We start from the raw sequence: 23192 nt of genomic DNA, 5'->3' as shown, positions 1-23192 counted from the left end.
ACTATTTTGGGCTCTTGCTGACCTGGGCCAAAGTCAGGCTTCAGCCAAGAGGGCCCTGAGGCAGCTCCCTCTGTCCCCAGAGGCCGGCTCTGTTTCGGCTACATAAGCAGAGGAGGACATGCTGGCTTGGAGACAGCTCCATGTCCTAAGTCCTCTCAGCTGGTGCATAGCCCTGGCCGGGCAGGCCGGACTGACCGGGCAGTCCCGTCTCTTTCCGCAGGGCTCCCTGAGGCTGCCAGGAAGAGCCCCTGACCAACCCCAGGATACTCGCCTGGTGCAGTTGTCCAGGATCTCTGAGAGTCTAAGCAGATCGTGAAGAGATAGCTGGTGAGTCTTAGGGATGGGGAAACTGAGGCATGGGAGCTGGGCTATTTGGATCTTTTTCCATTGTGACCATCTGTGTTGTGGTTTCTTTGGCCTTCAGAGGAGGGGGGCAGAGGAGGAAACAGGGGTGGCTGACCTTCCCGAGGAGTGAGAGTAAAGCTCGACCTGAGTTGGGTAGTGGTGGAAGTCACATTTGGGAGCACGGCGTGATCAAGAGCTGGGAGATATGGGAAGAGACAGGTGCTGCCATTTCTCTCCTTCCTTGGAGATTTCCACCACGCTCTCGGGCCTCCTCTTCTGTGACCCAGCCTGGATGAGGCACTGGTCGGCTCGGGCTGGGGAGGGATGCTGGAGTGAGCTGGGTGGCCATCAGGGGACCACTGCATTGGTCCCCGAGGGGGGTCCCTGAGCCCCCCAGCTGGTTGGGACTTGGGGACTTGGCTTCCCTGAGCCCTCAGCCCCTGTCCTGCTCTCCTTGCCTGGCTTCCCAGCTGGTCTTGGTGTCTGTGAAGCAGGGCTGGAGCGAGGTCTGGCAAGTCTGCCAACCATCTTGCCACAAACACGCTCCCCGGGCCTTGGGCCAGGGGTTGCAGCTCGGCATGGAATAAGTGGCAGCCCCTTACGTGGGAGGCTCTTGTGCTCTCCTTCTCAGTTCTCAAAAAAAATTTTTTTCCCCTTTCTGAACGTGAGTCTCTAAATGAATCCAGAGCCTGTGACTAAAAATACTTTAACAATAGGAAAATGCATCAGTTTTTCCGGCTGGGGCTCGTTATCAGAGGGTTTTTATTTTGGAATTTGAAATTTTGCCCAAGGAGGCTGGGTGGAGACCTTGGGCAGGGGCAGGAGAATTTGGTGGGTGGTGATGTTCTGCAAGGTGGTGGGAGGCCCTCCAAGGGTGGAGGAGAGGAGCTGGCCAGGAGCTGAGCAGACTGGGGGGCATGGAAGGAGGTTCGAGGAGGGTGCAAACAAGGCGTAGGCCGACCTTTCCCAAAGGCACTCCATGATCTTGTATGCCTTTTTCCAGCGCCATCTGGCTCTTTTTCCCGAAGTCTGATCTTACTCTTTTGTGCTGTCTGTGAATACCTCCTAGTCTGAGAGGGAGGTGAGGGTCGAGAAATCCCTGGACCAAAGACAGCCTCTGTGGAGAGAGGCCTGGCCTCCTTAACTCACAAGCTTTCTCCAGAGTATTAATTGAGCACTTGCTGCATACAGGGTCTGGAATTTTCCCAGTGCTGGGTGGAGCCACATCTCTGGGCACACTCTCATTTCCTTCCACTCAGCCATGGAGGGGGGAGAGGTGGGGATGGGGTTACTGTTCTCCAGTTCTTGAAGAAGGGGTGCTGGCTCCCCAGTCTAGCTGAAGACCCTGGTATCTCCTTTCCCAGCCTGCCCTCCCTGTCCCAGGATCCTGCTGCAGGTCCCTAGAGTTCAGCTTCCCAGGCAGGGTTCCATTTCACTGGTGAGCCTCCCCCTTCCCTTAACCAGTTGAATTCTCACACCCCTGGGAGTGTGATGTCTGCACTGGGCAGATGAGGAACAGTCTCGGAGAGGGCAAGGGACTGGCCCCAGGGCACACGCCAGGCTTGCTGGCTCCTGGTCAGAGGTGGCTCTGGGAGCTCCTCCATCTTTTGTCCCTGCTGGGGTTGGGGTGAGAGGCGGGGGGCAGTGGCTTACCTGCCCACATCCTTGGGAGTCTGTTGTCAAGGAGGTATCAGCATGTGTGGTTGTGGCAGGGCCTGGGCGAGGGCCAGGAGATCAGAGCCAGAGGCCTGGGCCTGACCCTGCATCCCCAGTTGCCAGACCTGTCCATGGGAAGCCCCCCGGGTAGTAGGTACTGCTTCATTGCCCACAGCACAAATCCCCCTACCCACTGCCAAGGCAGGAAGAGGAAGTGGCCAGGTCAGGGCTGGCGATAGATAGGTCCTGGGGCCGAGGAGGGGAAGCTCCTGTGGCGACTTCTCAGCAGGAGGAGGCAAAGCTCACTCCTTCTGCCCACCACGCGGGAAGGGTGTGGAGGCCTGTGGGTGGGGTTGGTCTCGGTGAACGTAGGGCAAGTTCCTGCCCTCTGTTAGGGGGTGTGGAGGGTGGCGCTGCCCAAGGTGGGGAGCAATGTGGGAAAGGGGCTGTGCATTTCCACTTCCTCCATCACCCATTTACCCAAATGAATGATGGTGGACATTGGCTGCCCATTTGGGGCCTGCCCTGGGCTAGTTACTATTGAAGATGCATGAAGGCTCCCCCCCCCACCGAGGTTGGGGAGACAGGACCTTGCCCTCATGTTCACATGTAGCTGGAGGAGGGATGAGTCAGCGCATAAGTCCCTGGGCCCCATAAGATCTGACTCGGAGGGGCAAGGGCTTAGTGCGTGCTTCAGAAAACATCCTGTGTGAAGACCCCTTTCTAATGGGAGATATGGCAACCTCTCCTAACTGTGCGATAGAACAAATACATAATGGGAAACAGGCACTGTTCTCTGATTTCAGCAACACACACTTGAATGAATTTGTACTCGATGAATTCCAGCAGCATCTGCGTCTATGTGGATAAATAAGTTTTGCCCGTTTAGGCGTGGCTATTTTTTTAAATAAACTTTTGTTTTTGAAAATATACATACAGAAAAGTGCACAAATCTAGGTGTGAAATCTTAATAGAGTGTGATGACTTTTCCAGGGTGAACACACCTGGCTGATCGTTGTCCAGGTTGGAAACTGTAATGCTTCCAGTCCCACCAAAGACCCCCTCATAGGCACTGCTGTTTTCAGTTTACAGGCTGTGTGTGTGTGTGTGTGTGTGTGTGTGTGTGTGTGTGTGTGTGTGTGTGCGCGCGCGCGCGCGCGCGTGCCCGTGTCCACGCATGTGCACTTACGCACACCTGGTTCTGTGGTGCACTTAGAAGCCACAGTCTGCAGCCCACAGTGGGGGCCGTGGGTCCAGCACAGACCTGAGAGTTAGGGGACCTGCATTTGAGTCCTGCCCCTGAGCCTCCGTCCCCTCGTTTATGGGTCACAGTTCTAAACCTGGAGGGTTGAGGGGTGAGTTTAGTGGAAGAATCCATGCGAAGTGCTGTGGACTGAGGTCTGACCCTTTATTGGTGTTCCCCATAACTCCCCTCACCTGTGAGAAGGTGCTTGTTATTAAGAGTTAGGCTGGGGGAGGGGTATGGCTTGAAGTCTTGGAGGATGGGCAGGATTAGAGCAGAAGGGAGGAAGAGAGGTCACTCTGCCCACCAAACGGTGGGAAGTTTCATCCAAGGTCCTTTTATGGGAGCAGTGGGGAGCTGGGGGTAATGAGGGCAGGTTGGTGCACTGAGCCAGGCTGTGCTGTGGGAGCCTGGGGTGGACTATCGTCTCATCTCCAGCGCGACATCTCACCCTGCGCTGCGCTTCTTGTGTTATCATGGTCCTGCCTTACCTTCTGGTCCTTGCCTCTGGTTTTGGATCTCTCTCCCATTATTACGTCCTTCATCATTACCTGTCCCCTCCCACCCCACACCTCCCTCCACAAGGGGCTGTTTACCCTGACCTTGCTCTTGAGGGCTGGACTTCGAGATCCCTTGGGAGCCTGGGAACAGCTGACGCTCCAGGCCTCCCAGGGTCTGCACTAATTGTGCCTTTCCCCAGAGTTCCACCTTAGCCAGATTCCACTCTCCTCAGAGCCCCAGGACACCCTGGAGGGCCTCTGGCCAGCAGGGATGAGACCCTGTGTCCCAAAGACCCTCATGCCTCTCTCCCCTCTGCCTTAAGGTAGGTGCTCCACATGGGTGCCTGAATGGGTGGCCCTGGCTGTGCTCCCACAGAGGGACTCTGCCTTTTTCTCCTTATTTACTTATTCTCAGAGCGCAGTGTATACAGACCCTGCAGCATCCCTGCCCCCACAAACATGGCCAGGTGGCCGATGCGGTTGTCTTCCCCTCTCTCTGCCTTTGGGGCAGTGAGAAGGGAGTCTCCAAAGCTGCAGTATCCTGGCGAGGTGGGGCCTGGGCTGTAGGCTCACACCTGGAGGCTCATGCTGAGGTTTGGAGATGTAGGCCAGGGCCTTGGGCAGCTCCTCACCACACTTAGTTCCCTGGGGCTCCTCGGTGGGCTGGCCCTGTGGGAAGGTAGGGAAGGTCTGTGTTGCTTTTTACAAGTGGAGAGTGGTGGGGAGGACCAGGGGGGCACCAGGGCTCAAGGCTGGCTCAGCTCTCAAAGAACTGGTAAGGCTGGGCTTGAGCACAGATTGATCAAGCAGCAGCTAATACACCTATTAGGCTGGTGCGGGATGCAGGGAGCATTGACTTGGCTAATCATATTTTTCTGATTAATTTTTTTTTTTTTTTTTTGAGGAAAGCCCTACTGGGGTGGAGGGAGGCATTCCAGAGTGGGGTGACGGGCTATAGGTGGGAAGCCAACCCATGATGTGCGGGGGCTAGCTTCACCAGCCCAAACTTGCTGTGTACTTCTGAGCAAGGTGCAGCTCCTCTGGGAACCCTTGGGTCCTAACCTGCAAAATGGGAGGATGTGAATGATATTAGCAGTTTTATCTTTTTTATTATTTTGTTTTTCTTTAAATACCTACTTTTTTAAAATTTATTTATTTATTTTAGAGAGAGAGAGGGAGCACGAGCGGGGGAGGGGCAGAGGAGAGGGGGAGAAAGAGAAGCAGACTCCCCACCGAATTTGGAGCCCACCACGGGGCTCCATCTCATGACCCTGAGATCACGACTTGAGCTGAAATCAAGAGTCAGACGCTTAACGGACTGAGCCACCCAAGTGCTCCCTGTTAGCAGTTTTAAAGCCTTTTTGGTTTTTTTTTCCTTTCTTTTCTTTCTTTCTTTCTTGCTTTCTCTTTCTTTCTTTCTTTCCCTTTCTTCCTTTTTCTTTCTTTCTTTCTCTCTTTCTTTTTCTTTTCTTTTCTTTCCTTTCTTTCTTCTCTTTCCAAGCAGAATCTATGCAAAAGCCCAACACAAAGCAAAACAAAACTTCAGTGTGAAGTGGAGTGGGGATCTTCACCTTCAGCCAGGTGGCCTTGAAGGGTGTTTGGAAGATGGTTTGGAAAAAAACAGAGCTCTCCGAAGACCGGTCCCCGTTGAGATTGTATGCTGAAGTGGGGGAGCTATGGCAGGTTCTGGCCAGATCACCGAATGAGATTGGGGTTGCATGAAGACTACCCCACTGGTAGCAGCAGAGGGATTTGGAAAGAGGAGACAAGCTGGTTGAGGGGCAATTTCCTTATTGGGTGTGGGCAAGGAGAAGTGGAGGTCACTGGCCTCACTCAGCTGGTCTGCTGTCTTCATGCACCAGTAAGGCGTGGGCTGTGGTTGGCAGTAGGAACGGGGATCCAAGAGATGTTCCAAAATAGAATTTCAAGAAAAAACAAATGAGAAGTTGCTTGTGGGGCATCAGGAACAGAGATGGGGCAGGGAGTACAGTGATGACAAGCTCTGTCTGCAACAGATGAAGTTTGAGATGCTGGCAGGACCTTTGAGTGGGCAGAAGTGAGGGCTGGAGACAAGGGTGTGGGAGACCTGAGATGGGAGGTGACAGTGGAAGTGAGGAACAGGAAGTTCCTCAAGGGTAGGGGGAAGTGCTGTCGGGTGACCAGATGAGGTGAGAGTGGGGCCACCAGCGCAGGCGCAGTGGAAGCAGAAACTCTTCAAGTTGACTTGGGAGAAGGGGGCTGGGTGGGACCCCAGTGTTGGCGGGAGGGGGGGTCTCTTCTCCTTGTAAACATTAGCATCACTTCCCCCCTCTCTCTTACCTAGCAAGTGCGGGCTCCCCAGGTTTGGGGTAGAATGGGGGTGGAGGGGTGACAGCCAGATCAGGTAAGGCTCTAGGTGGGCTGCAGCATGGTCTGTGCCCTGATACAGTCCTGGTCGCCCCTTCTTGCTCCATGGCACAGGTCAGAGCTGCTCTCTCCACAGGTGCTGGAGGTGAGAATAGGAGTCATGGACAGGGGAGGGCGTGAGAAAATCCCCTACAGATGCAGTCAGAGGTCCCGGGTTCCACCCCAGTGGGCCATCACCTCGCTGTGTGACCTTGAGCAAGTGCCATTATTTCTCTGAGCTTGTTTATTTATAAAATGGGGAAGAGTCGGCACAAATTTGACAAGATTTCTCAGGCTCCACCCGGTTCTGAAATTCGGTAATTTCCCAACTATAGTGCACCCACCCTGTAAGGGACTGGGAAGAAATCAAGTTCAGCGTGTGGAGCGGAGCCCATTGGCCCATCTTGGGCCTGGCAAACCCCTGCCCTGGGAAGGTACTTTGCATTGGGAGAGTAGGGGGCCGAAACGACGGGGGTGGGGGTGGAGGGCTCTGACGTTCCTGGGCCAGTCTCAGCCAGTGACCCTGCTGGGGAAGACGGGTCAAGTGCAGTGGCTGCGCCTTGGGCTGAGGTGGGGGAGCAGGTTGTCCGGGGTGTGTCCCAGAGTTGCCCGCCCCGGCCCAAGCGGCAGCCCAGCAGCGGCAGAGGGCGACCCCCCAGGGCTCCAGGAAGCGCTGGGAGGGTGCAAAAGCGGAGCCAGGCGCGGAGGGAGCCGGAGGGAGCGGGCGCGGTCGTGGCTCCCCAGAGCAGCCGGAGGCTGCAGAGATCCGAGTCCGGGGAAGCCCCGCGGCCGCGGCTCTAGAGCGCCCCCTTCTCGGACTCTGGCCCTCCAGGCCGGTTGTTTCGGACCTGGGGGGCCCCGGGCCGGGTCCTGGGTCTGGCGGGGGGGAGCCTCGGGAGTCCGGGAGCTGCTATTTTTAGCCGGCGCGGCGGGCGCGAGGGGACTATTTATAGATCAAACAATCCGCGCTCCCTGCGTCAATGGAACCCCGCGTGCGTCACGCGCGCAGACATTCCAGGCCCCCTCTCGCCCCGCCCCCTCGGGCTCCCCGTCCCGCGCCTCCCTCTGGCCGCCTCCCGCCGGAACCGCGCCGCCCCCCGCGCCCTTGTATGGCCAAAGCTCGCCGGGCCGCGTGCGTCAGTGGCGCCCCCGCCCCTCCCCGTGCGTCACGGAGCGCTTAAGAGGAGGGTCGGGTTGGGCTGGGGAGCCCCAGTAGCAGAGGCTGCGGAACTTAGGGGAGTGTGCAGGACCCGGGGAGCGCACGCGGGACCAGACTGCGACTCGGGGTGCCGGTCCCGGACAGGGGGAGCAGGAGCCGGCCAGGTAGGTGCCTCCGGGGGGGGGGGGGCGTGCATTTCAGCAGCGCTGTCTGGTTTTTTAGGAGTGTTGCATGAAGGAGATAGGCGTACGCGCGGGCAGAAAGGATGTTGTAGGGTCAGCGTGCAGGAGAGCGGGTGTACGGTGCAGCTCTGGCGTCAGAGGAGAGCTGTTGGAGCGGGATGAGGACCCTGATCGGACTTGAATCTACTGGGTGCGGGGGTGGGGTGGGGGGAGTGTCTGTGCAAGGTGGAAGCCGCAGGGGGTTAGAGTTGGCACCAGGAGTGGGGACTTGTTCAGTAGGAGGCTGGCTGTAGTTCAGTTTCCAAGGGTACCCGAGTGGCACAGGGCGCCCCGGACTGAGGTGCTGATGGGGTCTCAGTACGGCGGGGGGAAAAGATACACAGAACTTGAACTGCTAGGATCCGTCGGATTCCTGCCAGGATTGGATTTCCAAAAGGGTCTTCTTCCTCCCGGCATGTCCGCCTCCTCCCCCATTCCCTTAGTTGTTTTCTTAACGCTTTAGAGGCTGTGGCTTAGGTTGCAGGGATCCCCGAAGTTGCTGCCTGAACTGTATCAGGAGACTTCTGGATTGCTGAAGGAAAGGGGGCCAGCATTGGTGGCTGAACTGTGGAGGGGTACTGCTTGTGTTTCACTAAACGAGTCTTCTTGGGGGCGGGGTGTCTGGAAGCACAGGGAAGATTGTTTTAGCTGTAGCTTGGATCCTGTGTGTGTGTATGAGAGAGAGAGAGAGATGAGATGAGATGTAGAAATCTTGGTCCTTGGAGATCCTGGGTGGGAGTTGCTAATGTTGGAGTATCTGGTGTACTACCTGAAGGATACTCCCCAACACTGTCCCAGCCCCACATGCTGATCACATCTCTGCCCCCCTCCCCCCAGTCCCTGTTGGCTCATACAGGTAGGGTGCAGCCCAGAGCTTGTTCAGCATAACAGGTGCAAACCACCTTGTTGCCAGGACCTGCCTGAAGCCGGATTCTCCCTGCTCCCTCCTTCAACCCCGCCTCTTCCTCCTCCCTGTGGGACTGCTTCTCCCCCACCCCCCTTGACTCTAGATGTAGGTCCGTATCTGGTGTAGTTAAGTACCTGCGCAAACGGGGGGGGGGGGGGGGCGGATGGGCTGGTGGGGGTTGATCCGGATGTGGGACGTCCAAGCGGAGAAACAGGATTTGAATAAGGCTGGAACACCCAGCCTTATTCCAGGTGACTGCCACCTCTCCTTCACCCCAAACCCATCCCTGCCTAGGCTGTCTTCGCTCAGGGAGACATGGCCACTCTTATCTCTTGCAGGTGCACTCTATCCCGGGTGGGTGGTGCCAGCGCTTCGAGGGGCTCCGTGGCCTGGGTTGGTTGTGGGAGTGTCAGGCCAGGGGTGGAGCTGCCCTGTCCAGTGTCCATGGAGGTGGGAGGAAGTCTAGAACCAGAGGACTCCCTGGGCTCTTTGGCCAGGAGGTGGTACCAGCCTTTGCCCCCTCTCTCTGCTCCCTGGATTATGGTGCTCTCTGTTCCAGCTTGATTCCTTACCCAGCCTCCCGCCCTGACTGGGAGGGCCAGAGCTGTGCCATCCAGACCCCAGGCAGGGACGTGGGATGGGGAACTGGCCAGAGCCTCCTCTATGTTAGTTTTTGACCAGTCTGCAGACTTAAGGATTCCCGCCCCCCCAAATGGTGCTGTCTCTGCTCCTTCAGGCTTGTCATGAATGAGGGTGTAACCAACCCTCCTTGCCTGAGCTCCTGGATTCTTCAGGGCACAGATACTCCTCAGTGGAGTTACCCAGGCAAGGCAGGATGTCTTCCATCTGCCCACCAACAGGCTCCTTAAGCCTGCTGGATTCAGAGAGTTCTCTTATACAAATAATAAGGGGCAGTGTTCTGGGGGTAGCAGAGAAATTCTTCTTAGGGACTGTCCATTCTCCTGGAAGTCCAGGGGGGCCGTTCTCTCCTCCTTCTGGCCCCTATTCATCGTCCCTCCAGCATACGGCCTTTAAAGGTCTGGAGCCCAGTTACTTGATCCCCTGGGGAGCTGGGGACTGCTGAGGAGGCCCTGGCTCCCTTCCTTTTTGCTTTTGGGAGCATCTCAGGCAGCGCCGAGTGGGTGCCCATCCCCAGATGGCAGGACTGGGGTGCGCGTGGGAGCTGCAGCCTTTGTTCAGTGTGTAGGGTGGGGGCAGGGATGGGGGACAGGCTCCTGGCCGCTTAGGCCTCTTGCTTGGGCAGCTGGGCCTTCACTCTCGGCTTCTCTTCCATTTTCAGGATGTCTATCCCAGGCACTGTGGGGGGAGAAGGAGAGGGGGTTTTGCAAGGGCTGGGCCATGCCTGGGAATATTCCCAGAATGGCCAGGTTGGAGAAAAAGCATATCTGCACCCAGAGAGTGGGCTAAGTAAGGCTTTGCCTGGCTGCCTCTCCCACCCACCCTTCTCCCAGCCCCCACCCACGCCTTCCTTGGTGCGGGAGGGCAGGGGGCTGGAGGAACACAGCTTCCCCCTGTTTCAGCAGAGAAATGCTGGCTGGATGCCTTCCCTAGGGTTCCCAGGCTGACTGGGGTGTGGCTGGCCTTCCAACTGAGCCCACTCTTGCTGGGCCACTGCCCAGGGGCTTTGTGACATGGGGATTGAGATGGTACTCCGGCTGGGGACCGGGGTTTCTGGGTTCTGTAGTGGGCCATGGTGCTAACAGCTCAGTGTCTGGCTGGGATTCCTGCCACCTGGCTGCTCAGGGACCTAGACTTAGAGGTCAAGGCTGCAGGCTTCTCTCACTGACTCTCACTCCCCCAATCTTGGTCTTCTCCCTCTTCAGAGATGCCCTGTATCCAAGCCCAATATGGGACACCAGCACCGAGCCCAGGACCCCGAGACCACCTGGCAAGTGACCCCCTGACCCCTGAGCTCAGCAAGCCCACCATGGACCTGGCCAGCCCTGAGGCAGCCCCCACGGCCCCCACTGCCCTGCCCAGCTTCAGCACCTTCATGGATGGCTACACAGGAGAGTTTGACACCTTCCTCTACCAGCTGCCAGGAACAGCGCAGCCGTGCTCCTCGGCCTCCTCTTCGGCCTCCTCCACATCCTCCTCCTCGGCCACCTCCCCCGCCTCTGCTTCCTTCAAGTTTGAGGACTTCCAGGTGTACGGCTGCTACCCTGGCCCCCTCAGCGCCCCCCTGGATGAGACCTTGTCCTCCAGTGGCTCCGACTACTATGGCAGCCCCTGCTCAGCGCCGTCCCCATCCACGCCCAGCTTCCAGCCGCCCCAGCTCTCTCCCTGGGATGGCTCCTTCGGCCCCTTCTCACCCAGCCAGACGTACGAAGGCCTGCGGGCATGGACAGAGCAACTGCCCAAGGCTTCGGGACACGCCCAGCCTCCGGCCTTCTTTTCTTTCAGCCCCCCTACTGGCCCCAGCCCCAGCCTTGCCCCAAGCCCCCTGAAGCTGTTCCCTTCACAGGCCGCCTGCCAGCTGGGGGAGAGAGAGAGTTATTCCGTATCAGCGGCTTTCCCAGGCCTGGCACCCACTTCTCCACACCTTGATGGCCCAGGGATGCTGGATGCACCCATGCCGTCGGCCAAGGCCCGCAGTGGGGCTCCGGGTGGAAGCGAGGGCCGCTGTGCTGTGTGTGGGGACAACGCTTCGTGCCAGCATTACGGGGTCCGCACCTGCGAGGGCTGTAAGGGCTTCTTCAAGGTACTGGGCTGCCCTGAGTGCGGCTTTTTATGGGAAGTGGGCAAGGCTGGTCTTTTTTCCCAGCAGTGTCTCCGTGGTGGCCTCCCTGGGGTTCTCTTCCCAACTAGTCCTGCCCTTCGGGGAGGGGGTTGCATCTGCAAGTGGGCCACCCTCCTGGGGACCCACAGATGGCAGAGGGCTGCCCGCAGAGGGATGGTGAGATACGGGCGAGGGTGCGGGCTGCAGGGGTGCCCCCAGGAGGGCACATGCTAATGGCCAGACTCTGGTTTTCCTCTGCCCGTCCTCCCAAACTCAAGGTCCTGGTGGGAAGGGGGCCCCAGGCACTCATGTTCCTGGCGTGAGATAAAAGGATCTGGGAAGAGGGCTTGGTGCTTGAGGGCTGGGGGCGGACTGGGGAACAGGCTGTATGTTTGTCCCAGCTCTGGGTGCCTGCTCAGCTTCCCGTCCCCACCCCCCCACCCCTCCCCTGCCCTCTCTTGTCTGCCCCAGGGAAGACACATTGAGAAGTGCAGGTATCTCCGCTGCCAGGGAGCCCTGAATCCCTGGCCCCTAATCTTGTGTCCTGGGGGGGGGTCTCCCTCTTTAGGCAGAAACCTCCCCCAAGGTGCCCAAGATTTTCTTCCCCCCCCACCCCCCGCCATCTCTCCCTCCCCTGCCACCCAAATGTTAGAAAAATAGCTGTGAACAGAGAGTGCTTTTGTCTGTGATGGCAGCAGGATCTGGACGGTCCCCTCCCCTGCCCCCCCCCCCCCCGCCCGACTCTGACAGCCTGTTCCGTGTGGCCCCCCCATCCAGCGTACAGTGCAGAAAAATGCCAAGTACATCTGCCTGGCTAACAAGGACTGCCCTGTGGACAAGAGGCGGCGAAACCGCTGCCAGTTCTGCCGCTTCCAGAAGTGCCTGGCCGTCGGCATGGTGAAGGAAGGTGGGTGGCTGGGATGGGCTGCCCAGACAGAGGCGGGCCTGAGTGGGGGGGGGGGGGGCTGCAGACCTCTGTCCTGCTGGGCCGCAGTGGCTGGCATGAGTGGATCTTATGTCCACTCCCCTCCCCGCTGGTCCACCTGCCTGGCTCATGGGGGCGGGGTGCTCTCTGTAGGGTCTCAGGGGCTCTAGGTTCTTAGATTCCGAGGTACTTCCCAGCATTGATGCACATAGTGTGGGCTGAGAGTCCCTTCCCTGGACCCCTTCCTCCCTTCCTTAGCCCTCTGCCCATTTCTCTGCAGTTGTCCGGACAGACAGCCTGAAGGGGCGGCGGGGTCGGCTCCCTTCAAAGCCCAAGCAGCCCCCGGATGCCTCTCCTGCCAACCTCCTCACCTCCCTGGTCAGGGCGCACCTGGACTCTGGGCCCAGCACAGCCAAACTGGACTACTCCAAGGTGAGGCCCCACCCACCCCACACTCAGTGCCTTTGTGCACCTTGGACAAGGCCCCTCCCCAGTGCAATACATTGGAAAAAGAGGAGCCCCCTTTGGGGTTGACCAGCTGGAAAAATGTACCCCCTCAGGTGGGCGGCCAGTTGGAAAAATGTGCTCTTCCCAGCAACCTCGGTCTTGGCTTAATTTTGGAGAATTGGCAAGCAAGTGCATGGGCAGAATCTCAGGCCCTCTCTCAGCCCTGGGATCTGGCGATCCTCCGAGTGCATGACGTGGCCTCCTGTGGCAGCCCTGGTGTGGGGCCCTTCACGGGGTTCTGACCTCCCTGCTCCCCGGCCCACCCTCAGTTCCAGGAGCTGGTGCTGCCTCACTTTGGGAAGGAAGATGCTGGGGACGTGCAGCAGTTCTACGACCTGCTTTCGGGTTCCCTGGAGGTGATCCGCAAGTGGGCTGAGAAGATCCCTGGCTTCGCTGAGCTGTTCCCAGGAGACCAGGACCTGCTGCTGGAGTCGGCCTTCCTGGAGCTCTTCATCCTCCGCCTGGCCTACCGGTGAGTTGCTGCTTTCTGCTCGGCTCCTCCCCTGTGCCCCGTCCTCAGGATGCCCCCCGTGACCTACCTCTGCGTCCTTCCGCTCCAGGTCGAAGCCGGCCGAGGGGAAGCTCATCTTCTGCTCCGGCCTGGTGCTGCATCGGCTGCAATGTGCCCGCGGCTTTGGCGACTGGATCGACAGCATTCTGGCCTTCTCTCGGTCCCTGCACGGCTTGGTCGTCGACGTCCCTGCCTTCGCCTGCCTCTCTGCGCTCGTTCTCATCACAGGTGAGTAGCCTTTGGGGAGCTGGGGAGGGCTTGAGGGCCTGGCCCTGGGCCCCCCACATTGTGAAGTGAGGGTGCCCTGAGGCAGAGAGGGGCAAGCATGTGCTCAGAGTGACACAGCTGGTAGGCAGCAGAGCCAGGGTTCAGGCCCCACTGCATCTGATTGCAAAGCCCAAGGCAGTCTGAATTATCCCATACTATCCAAGATGCACACCGTGTGGGTGTTAACGTGTGGCCTGGGGTTTTGGTTTGTTTTGAAAAGTCTTCCTGAATTACGTCGCATGCAGGAAAGTGCACGAATGATAAATTTTCACAAACTCAGCACTGTCATGTAGCCAGCGCCTAGATCAGGACACAGAGCCCTGCCTCCTGTGCCCTTACAGCCCTCAGCATCCCCAAGGGTATCTGCTGCCCTGACCTCTGATGGCAGGTTAACTGTATCTGTTGTGTACTTTATGGAGGTATAATTAATTATTCAGGGTGGACTTTTTGGTATTAAATGCAGAGGTTTTCAGATCTAATTTTTTTTTTAAATTTTTTAATGCACCAGAATCTGCCCCCATTCCCCTTTTCACTGGAATTTCACAGGGGACTTAGCCATATAGGACAAAATCCGAGGCACTTTGGGCTGAAGGAGCGGTGGGTTTTGGAATCTCTAAAACACACTGCTCTGCTCCTGGGTTTTCTCAGAACCGGCTGGGAGAAAACCTGGGGCCTAGGCAGAAAATCTGGTTAGGGAGTGAGTTCTTTTTTGTGACCTCGGGCAACTCATTTAACCTCTCTGGGCCTCAGTGTCTCACTTGGAAGATGAGGGTAATGAGGATGACTCTGCCATGGCCACTGGACTTCGAGTGGGGGCTCGAAACCGGGCTCCTGGTGTGGACTTCTGCAGAGTGCCGGGGAAGGGGGAGGGATGGCCAGCGCGGGGGCAGTTCTTGGGCAGGGAGCAAGTGGTGTGAGGCGCGGTCTGGGGGGGCCCCCCCGATCCTCAGACAGGTGGCTGACCCTGCCTCTTTCCCCCCACCCCACCCCCAGACCGGCATGGGCTGCAGGAGCCTCGGCGGGTGGAGGAACTGCAAAATCGCATCGCCAGCTGCCTGAAGGAGCACGTCTCGGCTGTGGCGGGCGAGCCCCAGCCGGCCAGCCGCCTGTCCCGCCTGCTGGGCAAGCTGCCCGAGCTGCGGACCCTGTGCACCCAGGGCCTGCAACGCATCTTCTACCTCAAGCTGGAGGACTTGGTGCCCCCTCCACCCATCGTCGACAAGATCTTTATGGACACGCTGCCCTTCTGACCCCAGCCCAGGAACACGCGTACGCCGTGTGCGCACGCTCATTCGCCACCCCACGTGCCTTTAGCCCACGGCCCACGGACCCTCGGAGCACCCCCTCCCCGGCCTGGGCTTGAGCTGCAGACCCGCCGGCCACCACACTTGGGCTGGGTGGTTGGCGGGGAGCATCACCCGCCCCGGGGGAGGGGATGCATTCCCGGGGGTGACCCCCTACTATTTGTCTTACCCCCCCCAGCCCAGCCCTGGCCTTCATGTTTTTGTAAGATAAACCGTTTTTAACACACACCGCCGTGCTGTAAATAAGCCAGACGCTGCTGTAAATACAGGAAGGAAGAAGCTGGGATGGGAGTGGGGGTTGGAAGGGAGGGGCGGCCCCCACCAGCCCGGGCAAGCCTTTCCCGCCTCCTTGCACCTGCTCTCTCTTCCCACCCTCTTTCCACATGTACATAACCTTACTCTAGGAAGGAGACAAATGACAGATTCTGACATTTATATTTGTGTATTTTCCTGGATTTATAGTATGTGACTTTTTCTGATTAATATATTTAATATATTGAATAAAAAATAGGCCTGTAGCTGAAACCGGGAGCCTGTCTGTCTCTGACACCCTCCTCCCCACCACACGCACCTCCCCCCCGCCATGTTTACTGAAGAGACAGAAGCAACTCTGGGTGAATTCGTGGTTGCTACCAACCTGAGCTCACAGGCCTCAGTTTACTCTTCTCTAAGAGGTAGATAATCCGGATGCTTGCTTTTTGGGGTTGTTACACAAAGCACTCAGACTAGTCTCCGATGTGTGGAAAGCCTCTGATAAGCCCACGCCTGGTGGATGGGGCCTGTGGTAGAGGCCTGCGGGCTGAAGGATGAGAGTGCCGCTCGGCCGTCACGGTTCCTTCTTGGGGCCGTGGTCTCTGATTGGGCTTCCACATCCGTAAGACAGGGTGAGGGGCAGAGCCTGCCTCGTGTTGCCACTGGGGGTCTGGGAACGTCGGTGGGGGGCACTGAGCCTGGGGCTGGGTACAGGGCAGCCCAGGATGGTGTCAGCTGTTAGTACAAGTTTTCTTTCCAACCGCGTTTCCCACATTCCTCCCCACCTGCCTGGCACCCCAGCAATAAGATCTGGGTTGCTGGTGGCCCTTGTCCTCTTGGGAAGCAGATCGTTCGGCATTCCTAACTCTACTCAGGTGCCCCTATGTAGGTCCTCCAACTCCCAAGCTCATCAGTTGCTTAACTGCCTTAAAATGCAGATTCCTAGGATCTATATCAGAAACTTCGATTTGCTGAGGGGGAGGGCCCAGGAATGTACGCTTTCACCAAGCACTCAAGAGTGCTTGTGATGCCTGTGGTCTCAGTGCCACTTTTTTGAGAAACAGGAGTCTAGATCGACCCCAGCCTGAGGCCCCAGGTAGCTGCCAGCTATGCAGGGTCCAGCCCCCTTCACTGAGCTCAGTGTCTGTGCATTGAGCCCTTCTCAAGGACCTGGTAGGAGACCCGAAAGCACCGCCCCTTACACCTGTTCCTCACAATCCTTGGGCCAGGACTCTGAGGCTCCACTTCGGTGGCTCCTGACGGGATAGAAGTCGTACAAAATAGGGCTTTGCTCCCAAGGATGGAATCAAGGGCCTTTCCTGTGCTCTAGCCACAGCCTGCAGATTCCCTGAGGAGCTACCAACCACATGTCCTTGCTCGGGTTCTAGGAAGACAGTCCAGCCCCAGGCCTTCTGCAGGGTCCACATGTGGTTGGTGTGGATAGCCCTGGGCCCTGCGCATGAGGACCACCACCTCCAGCATGTGTCCCTGGCACCACCCACCTGAGCCCCCTGAGTGAGCCTTTGTCGAAGCACACACTTGGCAAGGTGCAGGGCAGGTGGCAGTTAGGAGATCTGCTTCTATTCTCAGCCCTGCCTCCAACTCCGTGCTGCTCTTTGAGAAGCTTCTCTTCCTCCCTGAGCCTCGGTTTCCCCATCCGCTCAGTGGGGAGGTGGGTCCAGGGGCGGTACTCCGGTTAGGAGCAGAGCTTGCTAGGAAAGCTGTGGGACTGGACTGAGTCCTCTCCCTTTGGGTCACTCTCTTCTGTGCCCCCGACTTTAGCACAGATAGATGTGGAGCACAAGACAGGCCCTTTGGGTAGGCAAAAGGGCCACTTAGGGGCTTGAGTCAGGGGCAGGGGTTGGGTATGGGGTGAGCAATGGAGAGTCCTGGTCTGTGTAGATATCTAAGCCCCATAGTGATGATAATAGCTACCACATACAAGGTTCCATCACCCACTAAGTTCTTTTCATATGACATTTGTTGTTTCTAACCCTGACTACCACTCCATGAGGAAAGTGTGGTTATCCCCACCTCATGGGCCGGGAGTAGTAAAGAGCAAGGCCCTTGGAACTGGACTGCCTGGCTTTAAATCTCGGCTCCAGCTCTTTCTAGCTGTAGAATTTTGGCTAAGATATTTTTCTGTGCCTTAGCGTCTTCATCTATGAATGGGGAAATAATTGTATCTATTTCATAAAGTTACTGCAATGATTACATGAATGCACGTATACAAAGTGTTTCAAACAGTGCCTGGTGTGAAACAAACACTCAATAAAGCATAGCTATTGCTTTTACAAAAGAGGAGAAAGGAAATGACTTTCCCAAGGTCACTTGGCTTCTAAGTGGCAGAGCGGGGTGTGTCTAAATACCTAACCATTATGTCTCCCTGCCCCGGGCCCTGTACATGAAAGCAGCTCCATCATGGATGGTGGCTCCTTTCCAGTACTCTGGCGATTGGGGTACAGGGTGGGAGGCTGCTTTCTCCAGCCCCGCCCTGCCCCACCCTGCCCCACCCAAGGGCTGGAGCCTGGAGTCAGGCCCTTTCTTTTCCACTGAGCAACTGGAAGAACTGGCCTCCAAGTCTTGCTAGGGGCTGGGAGGGCGAACAAGGGGGCATTGAGCCTGGTGGGGCCTCACAATGGCTGCTCTGTCCCGGCTAGCCGGGGGCTGGGCCCGTTTCCGACGGGGACAATAGTCAAAAGGCAGTGACGCCGGCAGGGCCTGGAATCCCAGGCGGGATTTTCCAAGACCTCAAAGCCTGCTGTTTGTCCTCACATGGAGACCCAGGAAGCCTGCCTCCCTGTCTACCCCCAACCCCACCCACGCTGGGCCCTGTGCCCAGAGGCCCTGGCCCCCTCCCCAGCCCTGAGGTGCCATTGTGACTGGGGTTGGGGAGGCTCTGAGGTCTAGGATCTGAGTGGGTGCTCTATACCCCAAAGTTTGTGCCTGATGACCCTCGTCTGGGGCCTGGAATGGAGGAAACTGCCTCATGCCTGGGCTCTGGCCACCGGCACTTGGTTATGGAGGGAGGTGGCAAAGTTGGCCTCAAGGAGGCTGAGGAGCTTCTGAAGGTCACGGGCAACCACCCTGTGCCGGAGCTGTATTGTGCCACACGGTCGGCTCCGAGGGTCCAGTGTGCTAGGCTGTGTGGTAGCCTGCTCTGTGGCCGCGGAGGGAAGCCTGCCAGAGGCTGTCGGAGGCGGGAGGCCGCATGCGGTGGCTAGACGGTCAGCAGGTGGTTAGTGATGTCCTTCCGCAACCCTGAGGCAGCTACGTAGGGCATGTCCCGGCTGAGGGCAGTGCTGGGTCCCCTGTAGGGGACAGCCAGGCCTAGGGAGTCCCAGGGAGTTTTAGCGTCAATCTGAACTAGCCCCAGCCCCCACCGAAGTCCCTGACTGCAGCGGAGACCCCAGAACCACTGGGCCTCCTCAGAAGACGAGGCTGACAGGGTGAGTGTCCGTCCATCCACCCTCCAGCCCTGCTCCAGGCTAGGCTTCTGCCGTGCCCTGCCCTGGCCCCAGGCTGGGGGCTGCTGGGGTAAGGTCTAGGCTGGCTAGTGGGACTTTGAAACCTCCAGCCTCCAGCTGTGAGGGCAGGAAGGAGTTAGGGCAAAGCTGAACAGAAAGCTCCCTCCCCTCCCCCAATATCTCCTTCCCCACACAGCCAGGGACATTCTGAGGGCAGGAGGCCCATTCCAGTGTCCCCAGCTAGGCTCAGAGCTGGCCTGAGGACTATGGGGCCCTGGAGACTTTGGCCTTGGCTTCTTCTCCCTTCCCCCCCACCCCTAGGCCCGTGCTTGGTTATCCTCCCTACCACCCTGGCTCCCCTCCGCCTGCTGCCGGGCCCTGACCCTACCAGGCCGGAGGGGTGGGGGGCACCTGAGGTCTCCTCAAGGTCTGACCCAGGCACCGGCACTGTCCAGCCCCTACTCAGGCATGGCCGCGGGGGCTGGGGGTGGCAGCTGGGCCAGGAGGGGAGTGCCGGGGCGGGGGTGTGTGTGTGGGGGGGCTGTCCTGGTACGTGCTGTGTTAGCAGGGAGCAGTGCCCAGCTGCAAGCCAGGCAGGCGGGGTGCCGGCTGTCCCTGCCCTCCTAGTCCGGCACATCAGAGGGACGAGGCCCTCACCCAGCCCAGCCTTGGAGACCTGGACCCCAAGCTGGGTAACTGCGGTACTATGAGGATAGACAGATGCCTCTGGCGTGACAAGAAACCAGAGTTACATAGAAAGACCCCCTTACTGGGGGGTAAATAACCTCTCCTTTTGCAAGGACAGTCACACAGACTCCTCTGGCCCAGAGAACAGATACACACATGCCTCCCAAAGGAACAGATGCATAGACCTTGCAGGAAGGAGAGATGACAGAGCCCTTACCCCTGAGGATAGACACAGAAATTAAGCCCCATCCCCACCCCAACTTGGCCAGAGAGACAAACACATAGACCTTCCCAGAGAATGGTACCCACGACCCTTCCCCAACAGCGAAGCGCAGATTCCCACATCCCCCGGGAGGACAAGCAGCAGATGTGCTACCTCCCAGCCCGAGCCAGGTCTAGAGGCTGCCTGACGAGGTCGGGGCTGGGAGGTGCCTCTTTCTCACGCTCTTTGCTACCCCGTCGGAAGCCCAGCCATTTCCTCTGCCTCAGAGGAGGGGATGTTGAAGTGGGCGATGGAGGAGCCCATGACCGGGGTCCCAGGGGGCCAGATGTCAGAAGGGGACAGCTGATTCTCCGTGGCCCCATGGCCTGGCCGGGGTGAGGGGGTCAGCAGACAGGGTGCTGGCCACCGGGCCAGGCGAGGCACCGTCAGGAGCCCCCAGCCTGACGTCAGTCCCACTCATTGTTGTCGCTGGGGCTTGAGTCACTCCCCGTGACGCCACTGGGGTCAGCTCCGGAGCGACTGGGGGTGGCCTGCAGGCCCAGCTTCAGGGCTTAGCTTTCCCCTGGGCACACACTAGGATGGGGTGGGGCCATCCAAGGCCACAGTCACCATGCAAAGCCAGCTGCCTACTCCCAAGGTCTTGGGTTGGCCTTCAAGGTCCCTCCATGGGCCTCAGCTGCCGGCCCGGCTCAGAGGGCCTCAGCCAGCCACCCGGCTGCCTCGCTGGCTGTGGCCCCGGGCTCTGACTGCGAAGTCCACTCTGTCTTTGCCTCTCCTGCCCCGCAAGCCTCAGTTTCCACCCTCGGCTCTCAAGGAGACCTCTCCCCCAAGCCTTTTTCTTTCCCCTTCTCCGGGAACCCCCCTTCCTGAATAATTCCCTGTAGCTCCACTTCTTTCTGGAACCACTCTCCCCTTCCTGCCCATCCCCTCACGTTGCTATCCTGTGCTCTCTGCAGCTATATCCCGGTTTTCTCCTGGCGTCCAGTCACTGCCCACCTCGCCGAAAGCAGGGCTTGGGCCTCTTCTTTATTCTCAACGTAGCATCTTCTCTCCCACAGTCCCGCGAGATTGACAGCAGGAGCCTCCGTCCCAAGCCCCCTCTGGTCCCTGTAGAGCCTGCTGCCATTTCTTTCATACCAGATCTTGTGTCCTCCTGCCCAGGAGGAACATTTGCTCTGCAAGACTTTGAGCTTTCAGAGGGCCACACTGTCCACCGTGGTATGACATGGGTGTGGCACGTGGACAGTTACATGTCTGGCATGAATGCATGAGTAAGTGAATGCATAAATGATTACATCTTGAAGGGTGCCTGGCTCAGTCTGTAGGGTGTGAGACTCTTGAACTCAGGGTCGTGAGTTCAAGCCCCCTGTTGGGTGTAGAGCTTACTTAAAAATAAAATCTCTAAAAACAACAACAAAAAAGGGCGCCTGGGTGGCTCAGTCGGTTAAGCGACTGCCTTCGGCTCAGGTCATGATCCTGGAGTCCCGGGATCGAGTCCCATGTCGGGCTCCCTGCTCGGCGGGGAGTCTGCTTCTCCCTCTGACCCTCCCCCCTCTCATGTGCTCTCTCTCTCAAATAAATAAATTAATTAATTAATTTAAAAATGTATTCTTTGCTTTCTTTAAAAACAACAACAACAACAACAACAACAAAGATTACATGTTGATCATAGGCCGGGATAATTCATTCCACACAGTCTCACTTTTTGGACCCTCCCTCCCTGACAGGACCACCCACATGGGTGTAGGACCCAAGGTCTAAGGTGCAGTGAGAACTGCCCTGTGAGGATCTGGGGAGGTAAGAGGAGGCAAGGATTGGCCAGCATCTGCCTGGAGACAAGCAAGGTGAGGGGGCTTAGCTTCAGCCTCAGGCAGGAAAGGCTCCAGGGGCAGGGTGAATTTTGGAGGAAGGACAAGGGTGGATGAAATGAGGACAGAGTGCGTGGCCTTGGCAAGTGTATTAGTCAGGGTTCTACAGGGAAAGGGAACTAATAGGATGTATATCTATAGAAAGAAATTTGTTATGAGGAATTGGCTCATGTGGTTATGGAGGCTGATAAGTCCCAAGATCTGTAGTCAGCATGTGGGAGGCCCAGAAAAGCTGGGGCATAGTTCCAAATGCTGGCGGGTGGGAGACCCAGGAAGAGCAGATATTTCAGTTCGGGTCTGAAAGCAGGAAAAAAACCCAGCGTACCAACTTGAAAGCAGTCAGGAGTTCTCCTTATTCACGGCAGGGTCAGCCCTTTTAGGCTATTCAGACCTTCAACTGATTGGATGGGGCCCACCCCCATTGGGGTAGGTAGTAGTTGGCTCTGCTCAAGTCTACCAGATTCAAATGTTAATCTCATTCAGAAAATACTCTCCCAGACACACCCAGAATAATGTTTGATAAATTGTCTGGGCACTCTGAGGCACAGGTAAGTTGACACATAAAATTAGGCATCAAATAAGTTACAACATATCACTGAGCCTCGGTTTCATTACCTTGTAAACTGGGGGGAAACTGTATTTACCTTCAAAGGTAGTTGGAGAAATCAACACAACAGTGCATTCGAAGTGCTGGTATTGTGCCTACTAATAAGTGATTATTAGCTCAATAAGTGATGAGTAGTAGTAGTGATGATGATGATGATGTCAGGATTGTGGCCTCCCTGAGATGGCGGGTGTCAGGGGTAGGGAAGAGATCAGCCACTCTCTTCACTGACTGGCAGTCTCTGGGAGTTAGGCTCTGATCCCCCCCCCCCACCCACCCAGGGCTGGTTCTAACCTCCTTTGGGTCTCCCCTTTTGGCTCCTCACACACTCAATATTTTATGCTGATTCCTCCTGGTTAAGTCCAGGCTCCAGAAGAGGTTGCTGGTCTGTAAGGCAGTCGGCTTTCTCCTTCCTCAGGCCCTGGGGGTAGTCTGAGGCTGCCAGGGGAGAGGTAGCTGCACCTGGGATAGAGACAAACCAGAGACCAAGTGCACCAGGGCCCAACTATGGGGAGGAGGGTGAGGGGACAGGGAACTGATGAGGAGGGGGTAAAGGTCAGCCAGAAAAGGAGTTGTGTGGGGGTTTAGAAAAACTGGTGGGAGGGCGCCTGGGTGGCTCAGTTGGTTAATGTGCCCAGAGTCTTGATTTCGGCTCAGGTAGTGATCTCAGCGTCCTGAGATTGAGCCCCGAGCTCAGTGCTGAGTCGGCTTGAGATTCTCTCTTCCTCTCCCCTGCCCCTACTCCCATTCACACTCTCTCTCTCCACCCCTTTCTCTAAAACAAACAAACAAACAAACAAACAAAAACAAATAAAATCTTAAAAAAAAAAGAAAGAAAGAAAAACTGGGGGGAGAGGGGGAACCTAAAGGGTGTGCTGGAGCCAGCGGGTACTGGTGCTGGAGAGCCCATTGTACCTCTGATGATCAAAATGTAATCCTTCATTCATTCCGGACTCTGCATTCAGGGATGTCCTGTAACTTCAAATCAGCCATCGTAGAAAACTAGCAAACGCTACTGATCAAGGCATCTTCCCACTAGGGAGCAGGCTTTGAGTGGGGTGTATTGGAGAATGGTAGTGCATGGGGAGGGTCAGGGTGGAGAAACCAGAAAGAGAACTTCTGTAGTGGTATGGAATCCTGCATTTGAACCCCAGGCTCGGCAACTTACCAGGTGACATTGGGCAAGTTACTCAACCTCTATCTGCCGCTAGTATGGATCGTTATCAAGCTTAATTGACATACATAAAGCACTTAGAGTCATGCTCTTTACATTCCACTCAATAAATATGATCTATTACTATTTTGGGAAAGAAAGTATGTTAGCATCTTAATCCTCAAGTAAACCACTCAGGCGGAGTCTCGGTTGGGCCATGCCAGGCTCTCTGGGCATTAACAAAACAATGGACAAACCTCTGCCTGCC

The 23192-nt window shown here is 57.2% G+C and overlaps 1 protein-coding gene across 2 annotated transcripts; it reads left to right on the top strand.

Moving 5' to 3' along the window:
• The first annotated feature begins 106 nt into the window (after positions 1-106).
• Positions 107-15195, top strand: NR4A1 (nuclear receptor subfamily 4 group A member 1). Of its 2 annotated transcripts, none has more exons than XM_027595425.2 (7): positions 107-327; positions 10261-11138; positions 11934-12063; positions 12362-12513; positions 12858-13060; positions 13149-13327; positions 14360-15195. In XM_027595425.2, exons 2-7 carry the CDS (start codon positions 10263-10265, stop codon positions 14614-14616), a joined length of 1797 nt encoding a protein of 598 aa, XP_027451226.1. In that variant the 5' UTR covers positions 107-327; positions 10261-10262; the 3' UTR covers positions 14617-15195. The 2 variants fall into 2 exon arrangements, with proteins under 2 accessions (XP_027451226.1, XP_027451225.1); XM_027595424.2 differs by lacking the exon at positions 107-327 and adding an exon at positions 7318-7452.
• Positions 15196-23192: the final 7997 nt, after the last annotated feature.

The sequence above is a fragment of the Zalophus californianus genome, chromosome 9, assembly GCF_009762305.2.
Source record: "Zalophus californianus isolate mZalCal1 chromosome 9, mZalCal1.pri.v2, whole genome shotgun sequence".
NCBI classification, from domain to species: domain Eukaryota; kingdom Metazoa; phylum Chordata; class Mammalia; order Carnivora; family Otariidae; genus Zalophus; species Zalophus californianus.
The sequence above is the reverse complement of the archived record's forward strand: the minus strand, read 5'-3'. Positions and strand labels throughout refer to the sequence as shown.

Bases quoted from the DNA above. Each gene is read 5' to 3' on its own strand.
- NR4A1 (XM_027595425.2), top strand. From the start codon at position 10,263: ATGCCCTGTATCCAAGCCCAATATGGGACACCAGCACCGAGCCCAGGA. The intron at 12,064-12,361 runs GTGGGTGGCTGG...ATTTCTCTGCAG, and splicing joins CGTCGGCATGGTGAAGGAAG to TTGTCCGGACAGACAGCCTG. The intron at 12,514-12,857 runs GTGAGGCCCCAC...GCCCACCCTCAG, and splicing joins CCAAACTGGACTACTCCAAG to TTCCAGGAGCTGGTGCTGCC.